Source organism: Culex pipiens, chromosome 2 (genome assembly GCF_016801865.2).
Source record: "Culex pipiens pallens isolate TS chromosome 2, TS_CPP_V2, whole genome shotgun sequence".
In the NCBI taxonomy this organism is placed as follows: domain Eukaryota; kingdom Metazoa; phylum Arthropoda; class Insecta; order Diptera; family Culicidae; genus Culex; species Culex pipiens.
The window spans coordinates 48,202,563-48,224,801 of NC_068938.1; the positions used below are offsets into that span (position 1 = coordinate 48,202,563).

Genomic DNA, 22,239 nt, shown 5'->3' on the forward strand with positions numbered 1-22,239 from the left:
CAAAGCAAAAAAGACTCTACAAGGCGCCCCAACCTTGTGTGCGCGCGGTTTCCCCGCTCGGTTGTGCAATTATTGGCGATAATCGGATTGGCAGCCAAATGGAACGGGACCACTTCCACCCACACACCACTCGTGATATATTTTGTGCAATCGGTAATATATAAGTGACGGTGCATACACTATATTTGCGAGAGATTATTCGTTGCGTTTTGCGTGCATATTTGCTGACTAATTAAATCGTGACGCCGTCGTTTGGTGGCGGGGACGTGATTTTTGCTAGCGGTATTGACTTGAAGGATCATCGGAACTAGTTTTAGCCTAATTAGGAAAAATAAGTTACGAAAGGTCCAGTTTTAGGAGGGGCTATTTCTCACAATGAACGACGCCGAAGCGTTGAGTTGTCCAAAACGTAATGAATTTATTGTTGGCCAAAAAGTCTCTCAGAGTCCCGCCTTGGCGTTCTCGATTGCAAGATTCCTACTCGAAACTAGGTGTCCGAAGGCTTGATTGTTGAGGCAATTGCAAACCTCTTTTTACACCTAAGCTTCCATCCACCCGGGATTCGAACTGACGACTTTTTTGGATTGTGAGTAAAAATGCCTACCAGCGACTCCACCGAGACAGGACCAAGGGAGACGACTCCTAAACCTGGACTGAACTAACGACTTAACCCTTTAGGTTAGACCGGGGCCAACATTTACTTCCCCGTCCGACGGAAGACGTGATCAGACAAATCTCGTCTCGAAAAATGCCACCGGGACCTTCTGGGATCGAACCCAGGCCGACTGGGTGAGAGGCAACCAGGGCTGTGGAGTCGGGCCATATTTCAAGCGACTCCGACTCCGGCTTTCTAAGTTAAGCCGACTCCGACTCCGACTCCGACTCCGGCTCCGGCTTTCCACAAATTGTTGACTCCGGCTCCGACTCCAACTTCGGTCTGCCAACTCTAGCCGACTCCGACTCCTGCTTTTCAAATTTTGTTGACTGCGGCTCCGACTCCGACACCTAATCTCTATTTTAAATATTAAAAAACGGAACCCTGCTCCACAAGCGGAAAACGGTTTATTGAGTTATTTTAAACATCTGTGCAAATTTTGAGCGAAATTCGTTGAGATCAATCCAATGATACCCGAGTCTAAAGCTGGTGAAAAAATGTTTTCCATACAAAAATGACTTCTTAAATCGCTAATAACTTTTCAGGATCAAGTTTTACAGCTTTGGTATGTTCTACAAAGTTGTAGTGCATTACATTTTCAATGAGAATCCCACTTTTGGGAATATTTGGATGGAAGTAGCGCACCGTACAGACCAAACCGTAAGAAAATTGGGGTTTCCATATAATTTTTTTTTTTGAATTTTTGCCATACAAACTTCACTTTTGTGTATCAATGGGTAAATGTTGTCCGATTTTGCTCAGATGAAATGAAATATGTATTACCATAATTTTTTAAACTGTGTTGTTCTTAACTATGTTGTTCTTAGTATTGATAAAATTTGTCTCGAAAAATCGATTCTTAAATTAAATTCTTAAACTGAACATATCTCAAAAAAGATCATGATTCGAATTCCTGGACGCTTCGAAACCCGGACACCTCATCGTGTTTTATCAATTATTTGGCTATAAGTTCACATTATGAATGTCAAAACTGTGTTATTTGATGAATTCTAACATCAACTTTTATTTAAATTTTGTTTGAACGGTGTAGTTAATGCCTAAAAAATTATATAAAATAAAATTATAAGTTTATTAAAAATGTGAAACATTTTACTAAAATATTTCATAGGCGTCCGATGCACCGGGAAGGCAAAGCAAAAATTTTTGGTTTTTATTTCCTTAAATTCTAGCAAATTCTTATACAGAAAAAAAATCATGGTAATATTACATCTGAGAAGGGGTACATCTTTTATGTCAGATAAAGGTGTAATTTTACCTCTGGAAATGTGTAATTTTACCACTTTTCTGGTGTAATGCCGCTTTTTAAGTCTAAATTGAGGTAAAATTACACCACAGGGATGCCGCATGATTTTTTAAAATGTCTGTGAAAAAGTCTGTGTATGTCTGTGCCTTTGTCTAAAATTCAAATATATCAATTTACAGTCATAGAAATCCATCAAAAAATGTGTTTTTAAGCATTTGAAGACTGACGAAATAATTTTCGATTGATATTTTTACAAAATAACAATTTAGTGAAGTTTTTAAAAAGTCTGTGCACATCAAAAAATGTCTGACACGAGCTCAAATGTCTGTGAAACACAGACAAATCTGTGTATCTGGCATCCCTGTTACACCATTAAAGAGGTAATATTCAACCTTCCAAAATTAAAGCTTCCAAATTTACATTATTTTTTTCTGTGTATATAAAATATCAATTGTTTTGATGTAAACAGCTTATTTGAGACCTAAAAAATGCAATTCACTAACATTTCAGTCCAAATTTGTGCGGTTCATAAGCAAAATCGAGTGTCCGGAATGCGAATCAAAAGTGTCCGGATTTCGAATCAGCTTTTATCAGTGTCCGGGATTCGAAGCACAACACGTCATTTTAATTTTAAAATTATGATGAAAAAACTCTTAAAACTGACTGTTTATTCTACATCCTGATGATGTTTCTACATTTCAAACTTGTTACATGATTTTTTGCCAGCTATAACAAAAATGATATGCACAGAAAAAAAATCATGGTAATATTACATCTGGGAAGGGGTACATCTTTTATGTCAGAAAAAAGGTGTAATTTTACCTCTGGAAATGTGTAATTTTATCACTTTTCTGGTGTAATGTCACTTTTTCAGTCTAAATTGAGGTAAAATTACATCATAAAAGAGGTAATATTCAACCTTCCAAAATTACAGCTTCCAAATTTACATTATTTTTTTCTGTGTGGTACAAAGTGTCAGGATTTCGAATCATGACGTAATGTCTCACGATTCTTTACAGTCGACTTATGAACATTCAATGCATGATCAGGGACCAACATTATAAAAAATTAAAATCTTGGAGGTTTGGTAGCTATTAAAAACATTTAGAAAATTTAAATTATTTGTGATATTCTATATTTTTAAGAGTAACATCTCGACTTGATTATCCGAAGTCTCGGCTATCTAAAGCCTAGATTATCGGAAGATTGGATACTAAAAGAAATTTGTTTATATAACGACAAAAACTTAGTACTTTTTCTTTATGAAAGCATTAATAACCTTGCCAATTTCTGCTCCAAATCAACAAAATCAACTATTCAGTCTAACGAACGAAATTTTCCCAAAAACCACATCCATCCATCCGGTGACATAATTATCGCTTTTACCACGCACAAGTGAACTTTATTTGTCTCGTCGTACCCAAAAAACCATAAACTGACAATGACACAGGAGGCGGCTCTTTCACCGTGTGCCGAAATCATCGTCCTTTTCCATTTTGTCCCTCGACTCTATGGCATTCGCTCACACACCACAAATTAGCGCACAAATGGTCCATGTGCAAGTGTGGTTCATGAAAATTTCAAGGCCTCTAGCAAAATTCATCATAATCTGCGTAAACACTGGGACGTGAATAAAGCGAGAGATACAGAGCAAGGCCTGAACACATCGTTCGAAGCCAGCAACAAAAAAAGGAAAGCCTGAAAAGCCCTGGGTGGCGTCTGGTTGTCTGAGCTGCGGTGGTATAGCTATAACTAGGTGGAACCTTCCCCCAAAAAGGCTCCAAATCCAACGCACCATCGTGTATGCTTTCGACTTTTCGCAACTTTTGGTGCCTACACGGAATGTTTGGTTGAGGCTGGTTTAGCAGGTGAGTATGTTGTTGTCCTGACTTAAGATTTTGTTGAACCAGCTAATAGTTTGGCTAAAATTACCAAAAATACCGTAGACCGAGGTTGAAATTGTTGAAAAAGACCCCCACCAGTCTTTCCGTGCAACCAACAGTCGTCATCACCATCAAGCCGAGTCGATGTCGTCCCGGCGGATTCCCATCTGTCATACTAATTTTTGGCTTGGGCTCAACATATTCTTCGTTGGGCTCTCTAGAAGAAGAGGCCGATGCCGTCATGGCAGCATGGACTTTTGCAGAGCACGCACATTGGCACAGCAATTTGCTCGACTCGGAACGACGGAATCGTGAAATGGATGCTGATTTTTCCACTCTTACAGCTCGTCACATTCACAGTGAGGTGGTTCTCTTTGAAAATGTTCCCCTTTTAGTTTTGTACCATCTTGCAAATAATCTACCAAGCCATCTTTTGCAAACGCTTCAGAGCGAAGGTTGGTCTCATTTATCCCGCCTTTTCTAGGACGAAAGTTTCCAACGGCTCGTTCTGCACAATTTGTGCCTCTCAATTACTGAAAGTTCTCTTTGGTGAGTTTCTTGCTCAAAGAGATACCCTGATTCATATCACAACCCAGAAGCCGCACCAGCAGCGCATCGTCAAAGGCTTAATAAAGGTAAAACATGCGAATGATTGCGGAAAAGTGTTTGTTCGTTTGTTGGATAACGCTCTTAGGTTCGTAAGCTGCGGTGGATGGTTTTCATGTTGGATTTTACGTTTGAATTAGCTGAGTTTTGGAACTTTGTTTGGGCATTTAAAATGGTAATCGATGAGAGAAAACAATAATTTGCAGTCAAGCCCTACTAGAAATTCCAATAGAATGTGCCATTATCGAGTTAACACAGCCTCTTAAAGCCTGTTTTCAACTTAAAATTTCAGATTTTCGATTTTTAATAATAGTTTCAATGAGTCCACCAATGAAAATATTTTTTTCGAAGACTTCAGAAATTCAAAGCAAAGCAATCCACTTTAACGACCCCCGGGTCTTTTGTGGGCTCTGTTGCAAGTTTCTGCTCATTTCTAGGCGTCCGAAGGTTATGTGTGGTGAGTCACCCAAGAAATTCATCAACTTTAAATTGAGCAGTTCTCTCAGATTTCGGTCATTCGATTTCTTTTTGTATTTTTTAATCCGACTGAAACTTTTTTCCATACAAAAATGATGTATGAAAATTCAAAAATCTGTATCTTTTGAAAGAATTTTTTGATCGATTTGGTGTTTTCGGCAAAGTTGTATGTTGTAGGTTGTACGGGCTACACTGAAAAAAATGATACACGGTAAAAAAATTTGGTGATTTTTTATTGAACTTTTTGTCACTTAAACTTGAAAAAAAACACTATTTTTATTTTTTTCATTTTCTGATATGTTTTAGGGGACATCAAATGCCAACTTTTTAGAAATTTCCAGGTTATGCAAAAAATCTTGGATCGAGTTATGATTTTTTTTTTCAAAAAATCGAAATATTGGTCGCAAAAATTTTTCAACTTCATTTTTTGATGTAATATCAATTTTGCAATCAAAAAGTTCTTGAGTGAAATTTTAATAAAGTGCTCCTTTTTCAAGTCAAAGCCATTTTTAGGTAACTTTTTTTGCAAATAGTCACAGTTTTCATTTTTTAAAATTATTGCGCATGTTTGCCCACTTTTGAACCAAACTTTCAATATTACGCCCTTTTAAAATGTTAGTCCTGGTTTAAAAAATTTTAAATTTTTTTTTTCGAAATGATCGGAAAATTTCACGAAAATTTTAACATCGAAAATCGGACCATTAGTTGCTGAGATATATACATTAGAAAATGGTGGGTTGTTTGGGTGAGACTTAGAAAACATCAATTTTCCTGTTTTTTTAACCTTTGCATGGCAATATCTCAGCAACAATGGGTCGTATCAACAAAGTTCAAAAAAGCAAAATATAGAGCTCAGCTTTTCAAAAATATTTTTTTCAAAAGTGGACAAACATGTGCACTTATTTTAAAAAATGAAACTGTGACTTGTTTCAAAAAAGTCACATGAAAATGGATTTAACTTGAAAACGGTGAACTTTATCAAAATTTCACTAAAGTACTTTTTGATTGCAAATTTGATTTTACATCGAAAAATAATGTTGAAAAATATTTCGAATTTAAAAAAAAAATCAGTATTGATTAAAAATTTTTTATCTCGGCCAAAGATATTTGCACAACCTGGAAATTTGTGAAAATTTGGCATTTGATGTCCTCTAAAACATATAAAAAAATAAATAAAAATAAATGGGTAGTTGTTAGAGCATTTTATTGAGTCTTCTAGACATTTGTAGAGCTCATCAAAACAATAATTTCTGTTCTAAATAAATGAAAATAGGTTTTTGTAATATGAAGTTATATCCAAAATACGACAAAAAAACGCTATTTTGAAATGTTAGTAACTTAAAAAGGTGATGGTGTTTGACCTCGCTGTCAGAAACCTGTAAGTACAAATTCTAGCGAACATCCACTGAAAATATCTCGAGGTTCTTTTTCATCTATATAATTTTACCTTAATTTAAAAATCAGTATTTTTAATCGTTTGTTGCCCATAACTTTTTATGCAATTGATCATACATCATTTTTCAAAAATAGAAATGTTCATTTCGACAATCTCTACAATTGTCTAGAAGGACTAAAAAATGTACAAAGAAATCTAATGATTGTTAAAAGAAAAAAAATCAATAAATTTTACGGCGTTTCTGCGCATAAATTCCCCGTATTTAAATAAACAAAACTGAGAAAAGCGTTACTTGTTTTCGAAAACGATTTGAAAAATCTAAAAGGTTTTTTTTTTGCAAAATTAGCTTTTACGCAGAATGCTTATGATTTTAGTCAAAGACCATTAATGTAGTAAAAGTTGTCTTTTTAAGTTAAACATAACATAATAATATTATTTTAATGTTTCTAATAATGAAAATCGGTAAGTAATTAGTAACTTTCATCGTTTCATCTCTCAACAGGTTACTGTAAGAAAACTTTACCAGCAACTTTTTGCCGATAAAGTAGATAGTTTCAACATAACACAATACATAAAATTCCGTTTCTAGTTTAGAAATTACCACTATTTCATTCCTAGTGCTCTCACCAAAAGTATTTCCCAACTACTCTGCACATAACGTATCATGTTCGCAAAACCAGAGACAAAGTTATCCTCATCTTGGTCAATAAAACTTTCCCAAAGAATTGTCCACTTCACTGTCTTGTCTTGTACCCCCAGCGACACTTACCGTCCATACAGATGTATTTCACACGTACGGTCCCTTCCTTCCACACCACCGCATAAGGGTGGTCCTGGGCAAATACGAAGCTGCAGTGGTTTTTGCCGGAACATCTGAAAGAAAAATGTGAACGAAATGATTATTAAATTTGTATGCGAAAGAGCTCGAACGTGTGACGGGTCTTGAATATTCAACACTGCAGTGGGAACGCATCGATTCTATAAATTCTGATTAGGAGGGGCAGCTGAGTCCAGGAGAGAAGAGAAGAGAAAGTGACCCTAGCAATGAGTTATGTCGAAACATAATTATCTGAAGCCGCCCGGAATAGGCGCCTGATAAAATATTGCTCTTTGATTATATCTCTGCCTCTCTCTATGGTGTTGCTCGAATGTGAACACAAAGTGCACATGATTCGGTTTCGATTCAGGTTCAATCCATTATCCAAACCGACGGACGGACGTCCCCCGGCAAGTCCATCAGGCATGACCTTAATTTAATCCACCGTCGAAACGGTCGACACTGCACTGCTGTGGCACTGTATCATCCTGCGGCCAAATGGGTCGTCGCTTTGATGAACAAAATTCTAAAATGCAACGAAAAGTGCAACACATCGGATGCATCCGAAATGCAACACATCAGTTCGAAACATGGGAATAAAATGTGACACATAAAAGACCCACTAGGGGCTGCCAGCGTTGGAAATGTGTCACTTTTATTCCCGCGCGCCAACTTGCGCCGATAGATCGCTTTTCCAGCTAACACTTAATTAGCCAGCCATCGCGAGCCGCCCAAGGGTTCGTAAATTATACAATTATAGCAAAAGAATGGCCGTTAAAAGCGAGAGAAAAGAAGAGACCATCCAACCAACAGAGCTCGGAGGGAAATGTTTTATAAACCAAATATCTTTTTATTTTCATCGACCTTCCGAATGGCAATCGTTTTATGTTCTTTCTGTCCACTGCTGACGATTGACTTGCCTGAGGAGGTGAACTTGCATTGACTGGATGATCCCAAGCGGGTTTTTGGGGGGAACTGCATCAATACAATTTTGAGAATGAAATTTTAGGACTGCAGGTAAAACGGGAAAATTTGACTTTTTAAAATTACTAAAAAACTGGTACAAACTTGTATATTGTTGTATAAAATAATCGCAAGAAAAAAGGAATATCGTCTCATAGTAAAGTTCAATTTGTAGATCAAATATGTAATATTTCCAGCTTTCAGAGGACGTTTGAAACAACTTAAGTTCTACGCAAAAAAAAATCTTGTTCGATATTGTTATTCTCTCATTTATCACATGTTTCTGAAAGTTTTTGGCCAATTATTCAAGCTTAGAGCGTCCAATTTCCGGGGAATTCCCGGGAAATTTTATGGTTATGAATTTAATGGTTAAAATAAAGTTGAAGAACATTTGATAGCATGAATGCACGTAAAAAATCATACAAAAACAAGTAAATGTATATTTTTTCTAATTTTGATAAGCTCAAATCCTACAATAATTCAAAAAATTACCTTTGGTATTTTTGGTTGAGAAGTATTTTTTTAGCAAAGTAGTAGTAGTAGTAATACAATTAATACATACTTCACAATCGTAAAATTTCTTTTAAACTTGCCTTTGTGACTGTGGTTTTTTAAACAAGTTATACTGGTTTTAGTTCTTAAACAAAATAGTAAAAGTTTATATTTTTTCCTTAAAAATCTACCTTCTCGTATTTGTTTTACTTCAAACAACTCAATGTTTTTGAATATTCGGAGCATGTTTTTAAAATATTGAAATAGTTCTTCTTGCACAAACCTATTTAAAGTATCTAATGATACCTATCCAATTTTCATCTCGTTTGATTAATTTGTTATAAATAAAATAAAACCGATTATTGTTTTAATAGCTCTAATACAGTCATCCCACATATTCGGAACACCCACAAATTCGGAACACTTTTATGATAATTTGTCAATAGCGTGCCAAAAGTAGCTTTTCTGTCGACCTTACAATTTTTAAAACCTTCATTTGGACATTATCTTGCTATTTCACTAGTAAAAGTAGTACTTTTTGAACAAAAAACCTCATTCCAAGCCTATATTGTCCAGAGCAGCAAAACATTGCCTCCAAATGGCCTGTTTCATAATTGTGGGATGTTATTGTGCCTCCCACAATTGTGGAACACATGAATTTAACTGATATTTTCACAAAAAAAGTTATCAAACCATATATAAAACATCACTAAGCTTGAGTTTCATTGGATTCAGTGTGTGAAGTCATTGTATGGTAATAAATATGTACTCCTGAAGAGATCATCCAAAGTTTGTTTACATTCGTAAGAAAAAAGTGTTCCGAATTTGTGGATTTCAAGGGTCAAAGTAATTCTTCAAAAGCTTCATATAAAAGATAAAATTTGCAGATGTTCGATACAGCATTCGAAAGATCGCAAGAAAAGCATTCAAATGAAGGTAAAAGCGAGTCATTAAATTCAATTATCGATTTGCTATGATTTTTTGAACATTGGCCGATCTGGAAACCGTTCCGAATATGTGGGATGACTGTAGTAATAGTTTTTTTTTTCATGAGGCTAGATCTATTTACAGATGCTTTAGAAATAAATATAAAATAGAATTTTGTGATCATTTGATTAATCCTTTATGGACTTAACAATAAATTGAATTGAACAAAATTATGTTGAGTTTCTTCAACCAATAATTATATTATTTTCAGAGCATATTCAAAAAAATGTTTCCAGAAAGTAAAGAACATGTATAGGAGAAGGTGGGACAATAGGGTGTAATATGGTTGTATGGAAAAAATTAAAGTTGTCTAAATTTAGTGAGCACAGCACTTTTTCAGTTCCTAATGGGGTCCTCAACAACTCCCCAAAGTTTGGGACCAATTGGTTTAGTCCTCACTTTGCGCAAAGCGATTCAATTTTCCATATAAATTTGTATGGAGAAAACCATTTTTTTGGATTTTGATATTTATTAAATCCACGATTCATGCTATATCAAAACCGGACTCATATTCCGATGCTCTGGAATCTGCTCTACAACTTTCCAGAAGAGAGTATGGTGCTAGCTTGCCCCTAAAAAAAGATACAGCGTGTTCAAAACTCGTCTAAAGCGTGTTTTTTGCTCGAAAACCACGTTTTAGACGAGTTTTGAGGGCTCTATATCTTCTTTCAGGAGCAAGTTAGCACCATACTCTCTTCGGCAAAGTTGTAGAGCACCTTCCAAAGCATCGGAATATGAGTCCGGTTTTGATATGGCATGAAACGTCGAATTGTTAAATATCAAAATCCTAAAAAATGGTTTTCCCCATACAAATTTATATGGAAAATTGAATCGCTTTGCGCAAAGTGAGGACTTAACCAATCGGTCCCAAACTTTGGGGAGTTGTTTAGAACCCCAAAAGGAACTGAAAAAGTGCTGTGCTGGAAAATCGATTTTGATATTACACCCTAGTGGGACAAGACGACCATATGGGGCAAGAGGAACAATCGCTCGTACAGCCGTAATTTTTACAATTTTGATTATTTTCAGTATGAGGAATTGTTACTAGCAATGCAATTAGCTGATTCTACTATCACATAACCGCCAAAATGACGTAAACGCTACGGGGCATAAGATTTAATTTTTTTCAAAACCTTTGTTTTCTTATAATATTTGGATAGTACAAAATAAGGCTTAGGGTTCGTTTTATGGCTCATTTTATCAAACTGCTATTTTTCCTAGATCAGTAGTGTCCCTACCAATGACTTGCACCTTTTTCATGTTTATGTTTATTTGCAGCATTAGTTCGTTTACAATTCTTATTATTACTTACAGCGAGTAGAGTTATGGTGTACCCTGCAACTACGATTTAATTATTTATCAGAAGATACATTTAGGCAAGGATTTGGGTTTAGCAAAAAGCAAAAAAAGTTCACAAAAAACTACTACACTTGCACCTTTTATAAAGTATTATTTAACTTTTGGTTATTTTTGTAGAGAGCATTTGAAAAATCTTGTTCAGGTGGGGCAAGTGTACCAAATGGATTTTTAGTATGGAAAAAAATAAGAATTACTACAACAACATATTTTATTGGGAAATAAATACATAAAAGTACTTTAAAACTGATAAACAATTTTTAAAAAAATTGTCCATGCAAAATAAAGTGATATTATGAAAATTTCCATTTTTTCATCTAAGTTATAATTTTATTTCGCAAAAACGATCAAATTTTTAGTAAAATATTATTATTTAATTTAAAAATGAAAGAAACGTTTCAAATACATTCTTATCTGATGTATCTAAGTGATAACAGTTCAATTGTTAGCAAATTAACATGTTGTTTCATGCATTGTTCCTCTTGCCCCAACGGGTTGTTCGTCTTGCCCCACTAGTTGAGAAAAACGTACGGAAAATCAAAAAATTGTAAATAATTTTTTTGCATTAAAAATCACGATTTTTTAAAAACTTGTTCTATCAAAGCCTTAGTCAAGACCTGGGATAAGATGATTATAAAAAAATCCGACAGATTTTTCAACGTTTTTGATTGGTTATAACGAGCATTTCGTTAGCTTGTTACACTTGCCCCACTTTCCCCTACTTCCGGTTGAATGTCGGGAATTTCCGGGAAATTCACAAATTTCCTGGGAAACGGGAAATATTTTTTAGCGGGGAATCCCCGGGATTTTTTCCCGGGACAGGAAATCGGATTCTCTATTTAAGCTTCAACCATTAAATAGTTTTTTTTTGTTTTTCATATTTTTCATTTTTCATAGCTTGTAAATTTTATTTTGCCAATTTCTTTAAGGTTGCGACTATTCGTGTCATCAAAAAAAATGTTTTTGACGTTCATCTAGAGAAAAAATCGGAAGTGGACATGGGACTCCTCACTCGCGCACGAAAGATTGGTAAAAAGAAACTTTGAAAATCACCATTTCACCATAACAATTACATCATGTAGCGTCACATGTCGAAAAATGACCTGTCACAATGAGCAATGTATGAAAACAAATCCCAATTAATTATTTTAAGTGGTACTAACAATGAGATTCAAAAAAACCTTCTACGGATTGAAGTTCGGGAGCGACTATTTTTTGCGTTTTTCGCCTCCTCTCTCTTTCGCGTGTGAAGATTGTTCGCAATCGAAAAACATTTTTTAGCGATTATTCCATCCCTGGTTAAATTTTTGTTCGAGTCGTAACAAACAAAGTTTATTATTTCACGCTTTTTCACGGTAATTTTCGTTCTGACTATTGAAAAGTTGGGAAAAAAAAATCCAAAGTTATTAAATTTTTGATAGAACCAATATTTTAGTCGAAACGAACAAAAACAAATCGAAAAAATTCAAAATTGCAGAGTCTGGAGTTAAAATTTAAAGTGTTGCATTTTTTATTGAAAGCACAATTAGGCTGGTACAAATTTTACTCAAGATTTTCGACCCTCGATTCGACATTTCAATATTTACAAATCCGACAACAATAATTTACCGTACGCTAAGTGCAAGATTCCTATCCGTGAGGGCGGTACTACTCTCATTTATTTCAAATGCTTAAAAAAAAGTGAAGGAGTAGTTTTTTCTTGGAAATTGTAAGTAAATACTTCACTTGCGTCAAATGTAAAGTGTATAAATCGTTTGATGATTGTAAAAGTTGGTTTTAGAAGCCTTTAAAAAAAAAACTAATGCATTTTGAGATTCTTTGTGCTTTCAAATTTTAGAAATTGGACTTGATATTTGAAATTTTGTTTGTTTGCATTTTTTTGCATACACAAATGAAATAACTATTTCAATTTTAGAATAGATTTTTTTTTTTTGATGAAATCAACATAGGGAGCGTTCTTTTATTACGTAACGCAAAAAATCAGATTTTAAGGTGAAAATAATGCCAATTAGAATTCCTTGCTAGATGCATTAATCCATAAATACTATTATCATTTATATTAATTTTATTAATATTTTTTCAGACACTTCTGGGATATAATGAACCTCCCATCTTCTTTCCTTTGCTGAAAAGGGCCAAAGGGCAACCTACAAACGCAGTCACCACATGCAATCCTAACCCTTTATGGGCCCCCTGATGGCTTAACCGGTCCAACTGCCGGCCAGAAGTGTGTATGTTTTAACGATAACCCATAAAAAGTTTTGTGGCGCTGCTGCACGCCGGGTTGACCCGCTTTGACCGCAACAACAGAAACAGTTAGTTCGTTGAAAGAGTTCGCTGTGAATAGAGTGTAAATGGTAAACAAACCGAGGGGCCATAAACAAATTTTAAACACACGAATTTGTCATTCATAGTTGCATTACATCTGTTCTGGGGAAGATTTATGGCCCAGGTGAATGCCAAGGTGCAACGGGTGTTTTGTTTTCTGGAATATTATAGTTTTTATGGATTTGTTTTACGCATTGTACACAATTAGTCGCCCGAATGTCTGGTTACCCTAATAAAAAGCTTTTCACCACAGCAGCATGCTCGTGGCAACACTTTGGGGTTCTAAATAAGCCATTACCTCTTTCCTCCCCGCTGTCAGCAGCCCTGCTCCGCATACAAAAAAAGTCCTAACCTCAACTATAACTGATGGCTCATCGAGCGAGGGCGGACCGAGCCCCGGAAGTGAGATATCGCACCGACCCAAACAGGAATGTTCCATTTTTCAAATTCTGGTTTACCAACATTTCCCCACCCGCAACCTCTCTCTTGGGACCCTTTGGGAGAAAAGTCCATCCCAAGGTCCTTTGGCAAGGTATGGGAACGAACCACATGAAACATCATCATCAAAACCACAGGGCACGTTTCGGTGTACAGTCGGGCCGGAGGCAGTACGGTCAGAGCACACAATTTTCAAACCGATTGCAATTGCTACCGTGGTTTAGGTTATAAACTGTCGTTGAGGACCTAAGCTTCAAAAGCCCCCCCAGAGCTGCGCATATCCGACTGAATCACATGAATATATTTAAAATGTGCCCCGTCACGATGTGTGTGCGACTGCCGGCAGCAACGTACAGATCGTAATTGTTGAACTCTCGTGTCGGAATCAACATTCTGTTAGAAATTGCTGTTTTATTTCATTTTGGACAAATAAAAATAATAAAAATCGAAAACGATGCAACGATACTTTACCTACCTACTGGCAACGATTTGATGAAATTCATTAATTATTGAAAACAGTAACAGTGTTTACAGATGAGCAATTCTCTATTATTTTGCCAATTTTTGGTTAGTATGAAAAATTGTCCTTTTATAGTTTCGGATTTTTTTTTGTAATTTTACATAATAAAACGGAGCAACTTTTTCCTTGGAAAAGTGCTATGAAAACATTCAAAAATCTATATGGATAATTCTCTGCTATCTCACACAAGATCAGAAAAAGTAACCCCGATTCCTCTTAAATTTGCGTGAAACTATGTCCTCAATAAATTTTGTTTGTTTTGTCGAATCCGAGCTGCATTTTTCGATATCTTGTGTCGGAGGGTTGGTACGACCCCTTACATATTTAGAATTGGTGATAATATGGAAATTTCGTGTCAACGGGATTTTTATATAAAATTGGACGCCCGATTTGATCACGTACTCAGAATTCTAAAAAAACGTACTTTTCACAACTTGTTTTGCACTAAAATAAAACTTTGCAAAATTACAACAAAAAATCCGAAACTTTAAAAGCGAAAATTTTTGTTCTGAATGAATAGATGACCATTCAAAAAGCACAATAAATTTCCCTTAACCCTCTACAACCTAACCCCGCCTTTAGACGGGCTTCGATCTGAAAAATCGCCAAAAATCAATTTTTCAACCAATTTTTGATCTTTAAAAAGCATTGGAAAAAAGAACTCTTAAAATTTTTGAAAATTTTATGCTTCAAACTGACTTGGTTTATGTGACTTTGTCAATGTTTTAAAAAATGACCTTTTTTTAGAGGTCAACTTTGGCTGAGTTTTTTACCAACATTTCCTTTATTTTAAGTAAAAAGAAGTATGCAGTTTTTTTTTTTTTTTTTTTTTTTTTTTTTTTTTTTTTTTTTTTTTTTTTTTTTTTAATTTATATTTATTCAAATTTCTTTTCCATGTACATTCATTCAGTTAAAATATTATTGAGTGTCCAATCATAAACGATGACTTTTCACCTCAATTTTAAATACTAGCAACATTCATTTATTCATGAAATATTGCAGCTTTCGCTATTCAGTGATTTCAAATGTAGAAGGTCCTACATGTACAAAAGGGAAAAGGGATACCTTAAAACTAACTTATAAACTATATAAAGAGCGGATCAATGCAGCTGAAGACTGCAATGATTTTTGTCGAAATGCATCAATTATCTTATTGGACATAACATCCAAAGTATCAACTTCAGCTAATTGATGAAGTTCACTGGTGCTGAACCAGGGAGGAAGTTTCAGAATCATTTTCAGAATTTTGTTCTGAATCCTCTGAAGTTTTTTCTTCCTGGTTAAGCAACAGCTTGTCCAGATCGGAAAGAAGTATGCAGTAATTTTTCTGGTGTTCCAGACTATGCCTCGACGCATTTTTTACAATTTGAATGATGATGGTGCCATTCTATAGCAGGAAATGTGGAAAACAAGCAAAATATCGAAAAAGTGACTGTAAAAACATGAAAAAATTCGATAGGCTAAATGTAATGATCCTACCATCAATGGTAAAATAGGCCAAATACTACCGAAAACAAACATAAACTAAACAAGAAAAATACAAATAATAATACTAAAAATAAAACAAGAAAAACGTAAAACGAGAGAAGTGAAGTTTTTCGCAGAACAAAAGTCGCTCAAATTTTTAGAGGGTTAAAAAAAGTCAAGTAACGAAAAATGGTAGAAATTTTGAAAGTATTTTTTTTAATACGTTTTTTTTCGGAATTCTAAGTACGTGCATTCAATTTGTCATAAAAGTCCCTTTGACAAGAAATTAACAAAAAATCCACATTATCACCATTTCAGGCTGCAAATAATTTAAAAATATTTTTTCAAGTGTATAAAATTGAAGGGGTCGTACCGTCGCTCCAGTATAAGGTATCGGAAAATGTTGCTAGGATTCGTGATCAGGGACAAAAATTATCCCTAAGGAGAAAGTTTAACGTAAATCGACTTGATTTGTTTTTTTTTTCATATTTCGATATGTAGACAAAAAATGCCAACATTTGAGCTATACAGTATAACGGAAGTTTTGTTTTTGGCCAAGTTAGGCCGTTGCAAATATTCTTCAAAGTTTATGTCCTCTCTCCCCCCCCCCCCCTTCCCCTTAAAATTGGTGCAAAAAATTAGAGAATAGAAGTCTAACAGACAGAAAACGATTAGAAATGCATTTTCGTGCGTTTAAAATCATATTTAGCATGTCGATAAAAAAAATCAATTTTTGTGGAATCCCAATGTACAGCACCGCAACAAGTTTGTTTTTTTTTTAACAAGATTGTCTTTTTTTAATTTTTAAAAATAGTGTCCATCCTCGTCCATCTTTGAAAAAAAAATTCGAAGGTGAAGAGAAAATCCTCTACAATTTTCATTCTTGGACATTGCACAGTGTTCGAAATGGCAAAATCAAGTCAAATAAATTGATAACTCCTTTATTTCACGTCCTAGCCAAATGGTGTCTTCGGAAGAATTTTTGTACTTAATAAGGGCTTTCTTTTGAAGTTATTGACATACAGGGTAACCAACTTCCAGGGTGTCAACCAAAAACTAACTTTGTTGGATGACGTTGTAGGGCTTTGGTGTCTACGGCAAAGTTGTAGAAGAGAAAATTTCATGAAAGTTTGTGAATTTGTACCTCTTAATCTACTCGAGATATACGCCATTTTTGCAAAAATGTTTCAAAAAAGCGCTTTTTTTGGTGATAACTCAAAATATTAGCAATTTAGCGGCCTACTATGTTCTGAAGAGTTGTTTATGACATAAAATTACACATCTTTGCCGAAGACAGCGAAATGTCTTGAGCCTTTAATGAGGAGTTATAACCATTTTTAATGATTTTGAGTCTATTTTCAAGTTTGCTATGTTTTCAAGATGACGCTTTTTGGCGCAAAACCGAACAATGCACCTTAAAGTACACACTTTCAACTACATTTACTGAAAATATCTCCGTGTCTATCGATGTCTATTTTTAGATATCTCAATTTAAAATTTGACGGTTTTTAAGCAATTTATTTATCATTTTTATGCGGATTCTTATTGAAAACGTGGTAATAATCGGTAAATTGAAGGGTAAATTGATCAATTTTCATGGAAAATACATTGTTTATGCTCAAAATTATGACACACATTCTAAAATCTTAGCATTAGCATTAGCAATAAAGGTCATACAATTCTGGATGGCTGCACAACGCTTATCTTGCTGTTTAACTGTAATTAAACGTATAATAGCACTAGACTCTCATCCGGTTATAATATTCCAACACGGGAGATACCATGTTTTCATCGTTAGATGAGCGTGTAATACTACCCAGTCCCCCTGTACAACTTTGCCGAAGATATCAAAGCCCTACAACCTCATCCAACAAAGTTAGACCCTGGAAGGTCGTCCCCCTGTATGTCAATAACTTCAAAAGATAGCCCTTATCAAGTACAACAACTCTTCCGAAGACACCATTTGACTAGGACGTCAAATAAAGGAGTTATCAATTTATTCCACTTAATTTTGATATTCCGAACAATGTGCATTGTTGATCCGACCTTTGGTTGCTGAGATATAATTTTGCAAAGAATGAAAATGACCAAAAATGAGTTTTTTTAGTTCTACCCAATTGATCCTGGTTTTGTCAATCGATTATATTTTGAAAACTAGTAAATTACAAAATGCATTTTTTTGCAGTTTGGCTGCAATATTGGATTCAAAAATTCAAAATAACTTAAGCGTATTTTTTTCTGAAACATGAACATTTAGAATAACAGAGGTTTATTTTACTATAAGAAATTTTGAAATACACTCAAATTTGGATTCTTCAACAACCAGACTGTAAAATGCGCCATTAGAGCACGTAACAACTCCTTGGGATTGCATTTCGATGTACAACACGTCCGCCGCGACAATCCTTTCGGGGGCGATGTCATAATCGGTAATTCGGTAGATTTTGGGCACAGTACAATGTTGGACTGATGATGGACATGAAGGTTATCATCATAGGCTTAGAAATGGGGGGGAAAATTTTCGTGCGAGGCTTTGTAACACTGTACATTCGTTACCAATTTGTACTTCCTTACACAATGTCATCAATTGGGAAAATATGGCTCATTTTATTGCATTTCACTAACAAGCAGAATTCGATAACGGATTGTTATCCTTCCCTTGAATCTGTCAGCCATCAACATCTAAGGGGGTGAACGCACTTGCCTTCCGGGCAAATTCTTCCCTCCACACACATTCCCCGACACGCGTCCCTAACTCGACCTTAAGGACACTGTTGGATTCCAAGGAACATTCCTGCTCTCCTTTTCCTCTGCACTGTTGTTCTTATCGATTGGCCTCTATCCCTCGGGTTCACCGCAAGGATCCGTTTTTTTCGGGCTCCTTGTCGTCGCCATCACTTTCGATTTCTTCCACAGCTGTGCTTCTTCGCGGTCGTCCCTTGGCTCAAGGTGATCGTAAAATTTAATATGTACCCCCGCAAAAAAAAGAACATGCGCACTCCTACGCACCAGCCAGCCAGTCAGCCGTGCTGGTACCGAAAATATTTGACCTCGTTGGCTCTGGGGGGCAGCATCAGCTGCCGACGACATTGGCTGTCACGGTTCGGTTTTTGTTTGGGGGTCAGTGCTTGGGAACCATCATGCTGGGAGCGATTCAGGTGGAGCGTACCCGCAATATTTTGAAGGAGGACGCGTTTTGTCATCAAGAATTTTTCGTCCCGCTGGGAAACGAAAAATTGCTGACCAGCGTGAGTTTCCTTGGAAAAGCAAAATATTGTTTTATGTTTTGTTGTTGACCAAGTTAAATTGAACTCTTGCAAGATCTTTTGTCTTAGTTTCTGGACTTGGTTGCATGGCTTGCTCATTTCACTTGGTTTATTGTTTTAGTTTCTTGACCTGGTCCTTAGACTTGGTATCCTGATATGGTCTCTTGGCTTCGTTTCAGAGCTTAGTTTTAGTTGTTTTTTTTTTACCTGGTCCCTTTACTTGGTCTCTGTCTTGATCTCTTGTTTTGGCCTTTTGAATTGGTTTCTTAAATTGGACTCTTGATTTTGACATTATTGTCTGAACACATCAGGCAAACCAAACTAAAGTTTAATCGATAGCTATTTGAGTGACACACGTCCAGCTATCGATGGTAGCAAAAAGACAAAACTTTAACTACTATCTCGTGTCCTGATTCCGAGTTCTATAGTTACATCGGTCATCTCTCTGCCATTGTCCCGGCAACTTCCGGCGACCGTCCGTTGACCGTGGACGGTGATTTTTTTTCCACTAGATTTAAACCAGAAAGTGCAACTCCATACACGTCCTGCCTACACGATATCCCTGCAGCACGTTCCGTCCACCCACCACGTGCCACTTCTTCCGACAGAACGTTTAGTTACGACTTTTGTCAACTATCGACGGTCCTGGTGAAATGTGAAAGGGATGGCGCTTTCCCACCCCACTCTAGCTTAATTTTTTTTCCTCCGAGGGTTGTATATTTTTCCCCGATACTGCCTTTTGAAGCCGATAAATTTCTCAATTAATTTCATTTCAAATCCATACATTCGCAACGTCGGCGGCAAGCCGTGCCTGAATGCGACATCCGGCGCACATTTTTTCCCGTATCGAACCTAGCTGATAAACGTCCCGATATGGGGACACACCGTCTGGCAGCGCGAGGGTGAGGGTGGAAAAAAAGACGGAAGTTTTCCCCCGGAATACTGATGTCGATGAAAATAGACAGACAGACAGACGACGTAGGACTTAGGAAGCGGTCAAAGTTTAATGTCGGATTAAACAAACGTCGACTTGTCCTAGTTCGAGCGGAAAAGATCGAAAGATGCTTATCGAAGTGCGGTGATGGCCGTATTCAGCACAGGAAAATACACAACCCGGGGAAATTAGTGGAAGTACGGAATGGAACGGGTGGACCGTCGTCGGTTGCTAATGGCGTCCGAAGTTGGGGTTTTCCGAGGATTGGAACCACTATCGATTGGAAGCTGAGCTGGGAATTAATTTCGAGTTGAACGAATTGATGCGATTGGGAAATGTCGAGAGTGAAAGTAGAAAGCAATTGGGTAAAAGACATTGAGTTGACGAAGCTCTATCGTTTGTTATAAAACAGGCGACAAAAACTAAATATATTTAGTAAACCGAAACAAGTTTTTCCTGATCAGGCCTATCAATCCTCGAATAACCGAATTCAAGATCATATGAATCATAATAAAACTTGCAAAGCATCTTGGCAACTTTCATTGAATTTGAAGAATCTATGAACTCTATAAGACTTCGATAAATGGCAAAACCCATCTTCCTCATCATAAAATTACCTAGAAAAAAATCTCTTTTTCTTCTTACCAAATAAAATTAAATTTTCATCCATTGAACAATGACATTTTTTTGGGGTTAAAAAAAAATTGCTATAAAATTGTCTAAAAGACATTGTAGATTAGACCTCTGGTTGTTGAGATACAGCGGCTTGAAGAAAAAGAAACAGGAAAATTGACTTTCTTAAAGTCTCATAAAAACAACCCTCCCATTTCTAATGCAACTAAAAGTTCGATTTTCAATTTAAAAAAAATATTTTTTTGAATATTGAAAAACTTTTAATATAACGCTTATTTAAATGATCTCAAGCTTGCGTGTTTTATTGCCTTTTCAACTTTTGAAGATATTGTTTCAATAGTTTCATTATTTTACATTGAAAATTGGATGCATATTTGATTAGTTATCCTCACTATTTTGGTTATGTATAAAAAAAACGTTTTTTCATGTTTGTTTTCAATCTTCAATGTCATTTAAGCAAATTTGTTGGAAATTTCCTAATCTTAAAAAAAAAAATACAAGTAAAAAAACCATGTTTTTAACAACACATATTTTTTGTTGCTTTAACATTAAAACTAACTTTGAAGTTTAAAAGGTCTTTTAATTATCTATCTCATTTAAAAGGTCTTTTAATTATCTAGGGGAAATTCTCATATGTTTGGCAGTTTAAGCACTCGCTCCTAACTCCATCCAAATTGTTGATTTTCACTATTTTAACAACTATTTTTGCAAAACTTTTGATAGAAACTTGCTTGCTCACTTCTTATTGAGCTATTTATCATTCGGTTTCAGTTGGAAACGCTTTTAATTAGCTTTAATTGAATGTCAAAGTTCTGACCTGATGCCAACATTAGAGGCACGCTGGAATTAGATGCTGTTCCCCTGTTCAACGATAGGTCAGACGATGGATCCGGACATAGTTTTCGTTCAGGTGGTTTCGGCTTCTAAAAAGTACATAATTACTTTTTTCTTTGAACTCGGTTCTTAACTTGGTCCAGCCAGTGCTGAGAAAACTGAGTGACACTATTGGTAACACACATAAACACATACACACAGACGGACATACATGTGTTTGGTTTTCGATACAGAGTCGATAGGCACACGTGAGTGTGGGTCTACGAGCTTTTTTTGAAAAGTTCATTTTAGAGCAGGATTATAGCCTTACCTCAGTGAGGAAGGTAAAACATTACACGATATCATTTTTTTGTGAAGTACTTTTTGATTTCAAATTTTATTTCATATTTAAATATGAAATGAAAAAGTTTTTTTTTACTTTTTTCCTTAATTTTCAAAAGTTACAATTATTTAAAAAAAAAATTGGCAACACTGTCGGATCAATTTTGACCAACTTGTGTTATTTTCAAAGCATTTTTGTATAAAAGTAAATCTTTCCCCGTTCCTGAGAGGATTCACAGTTTATGTTTAACTTAATGTTAACATGTTAAGGTTAATGTTCACATTCCATAGGTTGTCTTCCTTAAGGTGTCATGATAAGGTCCAGTTTGTGACGATACACTACATTCCCTTTGCTAAGCAATCGAATCCAGAAGGGAAAAGATCACCAGTTGCATTGGTCTGAGCCGGGATTTGAACCCCGATCTACCGCTTACGAGGCGGAAGCGTTACCACTGGGCTACGTGGCTTGGTCATATTTTTGTATGGGCACTAGCGTGGTTCACGTTCCTATGAAAAAGACAAAAGTTTTTATTTTGTCTTGCATCAACCGGAATTTCGTTCTTTTATGTCCCCAGAAGCACTCCTGAAAATTTGAGCCCATT

At 35.7% G+C, this 22,239-nt stretch overlaps 1 protein-coding gene across 1 annotated transcript in view; it reads right to left on the minus strand.

Annotated features, from left to right (window-relative positions):
- Nucleotides 1–22,239, minus strand: part of LOC120428324 (uncharacterized) — a 229,376-nt gene that overhangs the window by 117,538 nt on the left and 89,599 nt on the right. The window contains exon 4 of the mRNA XM_052706902.1: nt 7,051–7,154. Within this exon, the coding sequence (XP_052562862.1) occupies nt 7,051–7,154 (104 nt within the window). The remainder of the gene's footprint in view (nt 1–7,050; nt 7,155–22,239) is intronic.